The sequence below is a fragment of the Gopherus evgoodei genome, unplaced genomic scaffold, assembly GCF_007399415.2.
Source record: "Gopherus evgoodei ecotype Sinaloan lineage unplaced genomic scaffold, rGopEvg1_v1.p scaffold_76_arrow_ctg1, whole genome shotgun sequence".
NCBI classification, from domain to species: domain Eukaryota; kingdom Metazoa; phylum Chordata; order Testudines; family Testudinidae; genus Gopherus; species Gopherus evgoodei.
The window spans coordinates 349,537-357,089 of record NW_022060097.1 but is presented as its reverse complement, the minus strand read 5'-3'; the positions used below and the strand labels follow the sequence as shown (position 1 = coordinate 357,089).

At 58.7% G+C, this 7,553-nt stretch overlaps 1 protein-coding gene across 1 annotated transcript; it reads right to left on the bottom strand.

The window, feature by feature from the left end:
* Positions 1-643: 643 nt before the first annotated feature.
* APOE (apolipoprotein E) lies at positions 644-4,465 on the bottom strand. The gene is made up of 4 exons (XM_030547908.1): positions 4,425-4,465; positions 3,797-3,853; positions 2,190-2,340; positions 644-1,752 (listed from the first exon to the last, which is right to left on the bottom strand). The coding sequence occupies exons 2-4, from the start codon at positions 3,837-3,839 to the stop codon at positions 1,119-1,121; spliced, it is 828 nt and encodes a 275-aa protein (XP_030403768.1). The 5' UTR covers positions 3,840-3,853; positions 4,425-4,465; the 3' UTR covers positions 644-1,118.
* Between the last annotated feature and the right edge of the window lie 3,088 nt (positions 4,466-7,553).

Below are 7,553 nucleotides of genomic sequence, written 5' to 3'. Positions count from 1 at the left end.
AGTGACGGAGAATCCAGCATGACCCTTGGTAAATTGTTCCAATGGTTTATTACTGTCGGCAGTAAACATTTGCACCTTATTTCCAGTCTGAAGTTATCTAGCTTCAACTTCCAGCCACTGGAGCGTGTGAGACCTGAGGAGCCCATTAGTACAGACCAGGATCAAGTCACCCCTTAACCTTCTGTTTGTTATGCTAAATAGCTTGAGCTCTCTAAGTCTGTCACTACAAGGCAGGTTTGCTAATTCTTTAATCACTCTCATGGTGCTTCTCTGGACTGAACCCTCCCCAGTTTATCAGTATCCTTCCTGCATTATAGGCCCCAGAACTGCACACAAGATTCCAGCAGCGATCATACCTGTGCCAAATACAGAGGTAAACACTCTTGCTGCCATGCTCACATCCATACGCCAGCCTAGAGAGTGGACAGCAGCAAAGGGGGCCAGATTGGTCAATCCTGAATGGAGCAATGCAATATGGGATAGCAATGGGAGGACTTCTTGCACCTGTGACCCATGGAACGATGCCAGTTGGCCAGGATCTGGCCCCACTGACTTCAATGGCGCTACAGCTGATTGACAGCAACTGGGGATCTGAATGTGTGTGTCGCATACATTTAGATCATAAAGAAGAAAAGGTCCCTGGTACCTTGTGCCCAAAGCAGGAATTTATTTAGTTGCAGGTGGAAGCACTGGTGAACACAGGAGATCTAACAGCAGGGATGGGATAGGGGCATCACGTTTAGCTGTGGTTAGAGAGGGGAGAATGGGATGGGCAGAGGTTATCCCCTCTCATTTCTCCAGGGCGTGCATAAAAGCAGCTCAGAACCAGATCGATAGTTGTCCCACCAGTCCCAAGTGTGAGTGCAGGGTCGGAGTGGCAATGGCTATTCACTGGGATTCATGCATGAGGCAAGGAAGAACTGGGCCCCTGCGGGAGGTCTGGAGCGGGCTTAGCAAGTGAAGTGACTCATGCCTGTTAGCTGCAGGAGTCACAGACCTCCGTGGCTAGCTTGGTGTCAGTGGGCATGGCTGTACTGTGGAGGCCTGGGAATGCATGCCCCTGGATTGCCAGGGCTCTGGGCTGTCGGGGGGCCACAGTGTGGGGTTAGCAGGGGCTGTTACAGCTGGAGTTTCCCTTGCAGTTTCTCCACCATGGTCTGTAACTGGGCACGGACGTCCTGCAGGAAGGGTGCAAACCACTGGCGGACTTGCTCAGCAGCCTGGTCTAGGGAGCTCTGCACCTCCTCAGCCTTCTCTTGCAGGTGCCCATGCAGCTCCTGGGCCCGGGTGCCCAGGCTATCGCGCACCTTCTGGCTCTGCTCACCCATGGCCTGGCTCAGGGCTTCCAGATGCTGCTGTCCCTTGTCACGGATGCTGTCGATTAGAGGCTGCAGGCCCTGGCGCACGGCATCCACCCGATGGTCAGTGTGGGCCTGCACCTCGCCGGCATAGGCGGCCATCTTGCGACGCAGCTCCTCAGCGTCTTTGCCCAGGCGCTTGCGCAGCTTGCGCAGGTACATGCCAACTCGGGCCCGCACCTCCTCCAGGTTCTGGTCAAACATCAAGCGCACGTCACCCGTGTACTGCACCAACCGGCCCTTGGCCTCCTCCATGTCAGCCCGCAGCTTCCCCGTCAGCGCCGCCACCTCGCTGCCCAGGCGCTGCTGAGCCTCCTGGGCATAGGGGCCGAACTGGGTCCGCAGCTGTTCTCTGTACACCTCCACTTCAGCCATGGTGTCGGTGATCAGCCCGCTGGGGAGGGACCGGGGAGTCAGAGCTGGGGCCTCTTGGCTTGCACCATCCCCACCCTGGCCATGGTATCTGTGATGAGCCCATACAGGGCTATGGTGACACTCATCCCAATCCCGCTCTCCACCAGGGCACTGAGGGCTCCCCAAAGATTCCCACATCACCCCCTCTGTGTCCCAAGTTGTGGCCCTTGACTGGGCATCCCCCCATATGCTCTTCTAAGAATGCTCTCAAGCCGCCATTATGGCAAAGTGGCAGCAACACCCACAGGCGTGGTGTGCACCAGCCAAACACGGTGCTTCTCAGCACAGCCTGGCACCCAGCACTTAGCCAAAACCCAGCATTGTCCCAGCAGAAATATCATCCTCTCCAGGGGGCACAGGCCCCTGCTGGTTTGTGTCCTCGCCCCACCCACCTGACTGAGCCACAAGGTTACTCACTCCAGTTCCTTGCTGAGCTGGGAACTCTTGATCTGGGCGGTCACATTCTCTGCGGCGTGTCCCACCTTGGAAAGGTAGTTCCAGAAGACGGTCACGGCCTCTTCCCACTTAGTCTTGGGTTCATCCTGGACGATTGGGTTGGCCTGGCAGCCTGGAGGGGCAGAGTTTGCAGGTAAAGAGTCGGGTCTGACCTCCTGCGTAATCCAGGCCATTGCAGCCCTGGAGCCACACGGGGGTCAGACCCAGTGTCCATGTAACCCAGCCCCTTATCCCTGCCGGCCCTGCACAGACTGACTGAGATCAGGGGCCCCGTCATGCCGGGTGCCGCCCAGACCCCTCGCCAAGATCAGGGGCCCTGTGGCACCGGGCATCACCCAGACCCCTCGCAAAGATCAGGGGCCCTGTTGTGCCTGGCACCACCCAGACCCTGGCCACGATCGGGGGCCCACTCATGCCGGGAGCCGCCCAGACCCCTCTGCCAAGATCGGGGGCCTTATCGTGCCGGGCGTCACCCAGACCCCCCGCCAAGATCAGGGGCCCCGTTGTGCTGGGCGCTGCCCAGAACCCCCGCTGAGATCGGGTGCCCTGTTGTGCCGGGTGCCACCCAGACCTCCCGCCACGATCAGGGGCCCCCTCATGCCCGGCGCCGCCCCGACCCCCCGCGGCAATTGGGGTCCCTGTCGTGCCGGCGCCACCCAGACCCCCCCGTGGCGATCGGGGGCCTCGTCATGCCGGGTGCCGCCCAGACCCCCACAGGGATCGGGGGGCCTGTCGTGCCGGGTGCTGCAGATCCTGGCAGGGATCAGGGGCCTCATTGTGCCAGGCACTGTACAAAACACATAGTAGGAAACAGTCCCTCCCCGAAAGGGGTCACCAGTCGAGAGAGACCAGACAAGCTGTGTGAGGCCCAGATCTTGGGGGGGGGGACTCCAGTTGGCATCACCACCCCCATTTTCAAAGGGTGGGGCTGTCAAGTAACAGACAGGAGATGTGACTCACTCAGTCACACAGAGCCAGATTCCCAAGTCTCCCCTGCTTCCCTCCCAAAGGTGGTGTTTTTACAGTGCAATAACTAACACACAACAGGGATCACCAGCCTGCTGGACACTCTTGTTGGAGACAAGGTGCCGGACTGTTTACCGGGAGGTAGCTAGGCAGGTCAGCACTGCACCCTGCTGCTGGTTGATCTCATGGTAAAATTACAGTCTTGGCTTGGCCTTTACTGCCTGGTGGTAACAGTTGATAGTAACAGCTAACATGGGTCGGGTTTCCCATTGGGAAACACACCTGCTTTTGACAATGAAGACAAAGCCTAAGTGACTCACCCAGGGTCACGGGCAAGTCAGTAGCAGAGTTAGGGTTAGAACCCAGGACTCCTGGCTCTCAGCACTAATCCACCAGCCCCCACTCCCCTCCCAGAGCTGGGGAAATAAACCAGCAGTCCCCAGGCAGGACCCCTACCCACTGGGTCACACTGCTGATTTACACCATGATGCATGAAAAGGGAACCAGTTCCCATGACTCCAATGGGGTTACTCCTGATCGACACCCAAAGGGGAGTTTCCAGCCCTGCCCTGGTGGGGTGACGGACTGAACGAGCCATTTACCTGTCAGCAGGGTTGCCCCCAGCAGCACAATCCAAACCTTCATGGCTGCAGCTTTGCCTGCAGGGAGAGAAGGAAGGGGCTGGGGTGAATGATGGCAGGGAGGGTGGGACCTAACACCCCTCATGAGTCCTCCACGGGGGATGCAAGCTAGGGTGCACAGCATGTAGGAAGCCAGGTCCATCTGCAAGGCCATCCACCCCATCCCAGGGAAAGCCCTTGCCCCCCTGGGATGCATCCACTCTACCCCTAATCCTGTCCCTCAGCCCTCACCTCTGGGCTGCCCCCATCCATCCTCCCACTCCTCTGGGCTCAACCCTGCCTGCCCCAAAGCCTGTACCTTTCCAGCCTCCTTGAGGCTGCAACCCCCAGCCCCTCTCACCACTACTACTGCCCCTCACCCTTCTCCTCTGGGCTGCACCCCACCTGCCCCAAAGCCTACTCCTCACAGCTCCAACTCCCAGAGCCACCCACTGCTACCACTGCCCCTCACCCTTCTCCTCTGGGCTGCACCCCACCTACCCCTCACCCTTCTCCTCTGGGGTGCACCACTCTGCCCCTCATCCTTCTCCTCTGGGCTGCACCATCCCCTTACTCCTTCGGGTATATCTCCATTGCCCCCTGACCTCACCTCTACAAGCTCCTAGTCCTAGGCTCTAAAGTGCCACGCTGCCTTAAATACCCGGGGGGGGGGGGAGGGGAGGACAGAGCCAGCACAAACTCGCCAATGCAGCTGGAGGGGCGAAGGTTACTCCCTCCCCCACACACACCCTGCATGGGGGCTGGATAGCTTCCCCTTTGGAGAAAGTGTTAACCCTCTACTTGCTGGGGAGGAGGAGGGAGACAGACCGACAGATAGACACAATCTCTTCCCCTTGCCCTGCGCAGTCTGCCCCACCCCACCAGGTCTAGGACTCTTATCTCCCCAGGGGAGCGGACCCCCCACTGGGAGGGGGCAGGAGGGAGAGGAGAGAGGGCCCCCCCACTCTTGGGGACAGGCATCGAGGGCACTAGCCCGCATCAGCATTTTTGTCCTGTTTGCAAAGGAGAATACAAAGTGTCCAAGTGGCACAGGCTGGGACGGTGGGGCCTGAGACTTGGGGCTGGGAGGGGGCTCTGAGATCTGGAGCTGAAGCTGGGTGGGGTGCTGAGACCTCGTGCTATGGTGCCATGTGTAGGGGGCACTGAGACCTCATGCTGGGTGTGGGGGGGTGTGCTGAGACCACGTGCTCTGTGTTTGGGGGGTGCTAAGACCTCATGCTGGATTGGGGGGGCACTGAGACTTCATGCTGGATAGAGGAGGGTGACTTATGAAATCTCAAAAAAAGCCAGAGACTAGGGTGTGACTGCTGTTTGGGAGATGAGCTCCTTTCCCAGTGCATCTTCATGATCCAGCAAACAGAGGGGACCCTGCTCCGCATGGGGGGCCCCAGTCCTTTGGGAAAGGTTGGAAGGACTGGGCCACCTGAGGCCCCATAAGACTGAGCTGGTCACCACAGGCACTGCTCCTGCCAGAGTTCCTCGGAGGGTGGGGGTCCTGCTCAGCTCATTAGCATGTGTGTAGGTTCTTTGGGTTTTTTCTGTAATGCTTGTACCTTAAGATGAATGTTGGCTGCTTACAAAGAGCTGGGTGGCACCGTAGGAATCCCTGTGCTACCCGGCTCTGAAGGGAAAGCAAGGTGTGCTAGGCAGCTGGCTTTGCGGGGGAATGGGGTGAAGGCAGGGAGCTGTGCACCCTGGGAATCTCCTGCTCAGAGGGGAGCGAGGTGGGTCTCCATCCAGTTGCAATTGCCCTGCACTGTGACAGAGAGTGCCCTTCCTCCCACCCCTGCCTGCTATAATGGGGTCAGCACTGACTGAGACAGGAGAGCACCCCTTCTCCCCGAGCCGCCACGCTGGAGTGTCCGAACCAACACTGACTGCCTGGGAAGAGCGACTCACTCCCTGAGCATGTCTCCCATCCAACTGCTGACCCAGGGTAACCCTGCGTAGCAGTGCGAGCCAGGTTCAGGGTGATGCCGTCACCCATGGTGACACTGGCAAAATGTCTCCAGGGTTTGTTTTTCCAAACAGATAAACAGAAAATTGGTTTCCAGACCCACCTGACTGGGACCTGCCCCTGCCCTGTAATTATGTAATAGACACTTATTTGCATAACAAAGGCTGATTCTATATTAAATGCTGTTGGTTTCTGGGTTAGAGGTTTGTGCAGGAGCCTGGTTGAACATGCCCTTCCTTTCCATAAGGGATTATTACATGCAGTGTCAGGCGGTTCGAAGTCAGGCATCTTCCCGGTTTGCTGGGAAGAAAACTACCGGCCAGTAAATATCTCCAGCTGCAAAGTGGGAGGGAAGGTCCCTGAGGCTGCAGTTTGCTGTCTGTACAGACCTGTGGCTTAGGCCTTATCTGCTGCCAGTTGACCTCTGCACGGAGCCCCAGCGCTGTTGTGTCAGCAGAGGACTCTGCTTCTGATCACAGACCACTGGGCTCCAACCTCTGCACATTCCTCTGTGGTGTGGAGCCAGGATTTCCAGCCCGTATCTGCCCTTGCAGCTCTTTCACTTGAACTTCTGACCCCTTTCCAGCCCCCCTTGTTAAACTGCATTCTTCAACCCAGTTGCAGCCTCATCTCCTTCCCACATTCCCCATCTCTCTTCGGCTTCCCCACCTGACTGCAGATCCTCTGCTAGTGTCAACAACCCCCTTCCCCGGAAACATGGTTTCCCTGCGCCCAAGTGGAAAGGAGACAATAAATAACCAGAGAATGTGTTTTGTAGCATGTTTCACCCACAGATCTTTGGGGGGAGGACTCCAGCTGGCATCACCACCCCCATTTTCAAAGGGTGGGGCTGTCAAGTGACAGACAGGAGATGTGACTCACTCAGTCACACAGAGCCAGATTCCCAAGTCTCCCCTGCTTCCCTCCCAGAGGCAGAACCCAGGAGTCCTGACTCCCATCCCTATCCCTGCTCTGACCCACTGGACCCCACGCCTTTCCCAGAGCCAGGGACAGAACCCAGGAGTCCTGGATCCCAGCCCCCCATGCTCTGACTCACCAGCCCCCATGCCCCTCCCAGAGCCAGGGAGAGAACACAGGAGTCCTGACTGCCAGCCCCCCATGCTCTGACCCACCAGCCCCCACGCCCCTCCCAGAGCCAGGGACAGAACCCAGGAGTCCTGAATCCCAGCCCCCCCGCTCTAACCCACCAGCCCCCACTCCCCTCCCAGAGCCGGGGAGAGAACCCAGGTGTCCTGGCTTCCAGCCCCCCTGCTCTGACCCAGCAGCCCCCACTCCCCTCCAAGAGCCGGGGAGAGAACCCAGGAGTCCTGACTGCCAGCCCCCCATGCTCTGACCCACCAGCCCCCACGCCCCTCCCAGAGCCAGGGAGAGAACCCAGGAGTCCTGACTGCCAGTCTCCACTTCTATCCCTGAGTTGGGGAGAGAACCCAGGAGTTCTGCCTGCCAGTCACCAGCCTTCATGCTAGCCCAGGGCTACCCAGAGGATTCAGGGGGCCTGGGGCAAAGCGGGGGAGTGGACATGAAAAAAGGCACCATCTGCTGCTGCGCTTGTCCTCACTGGGCAGCGCTCCGAGTCTGCGGCGGCGGCAGCGGCTGCGGGTGCTTTGGCAGCACTAAAGGACCCGCCACCGAAGTGCTGCCAAAGACCCGGACCATCACAGGGTGAGTAAAAATTAAAAAGGTGCCTCTAGCCAGGGAAGGGATACTTGGCCAGGGCTCGCGGGGCCCCTGAAGGGCCCG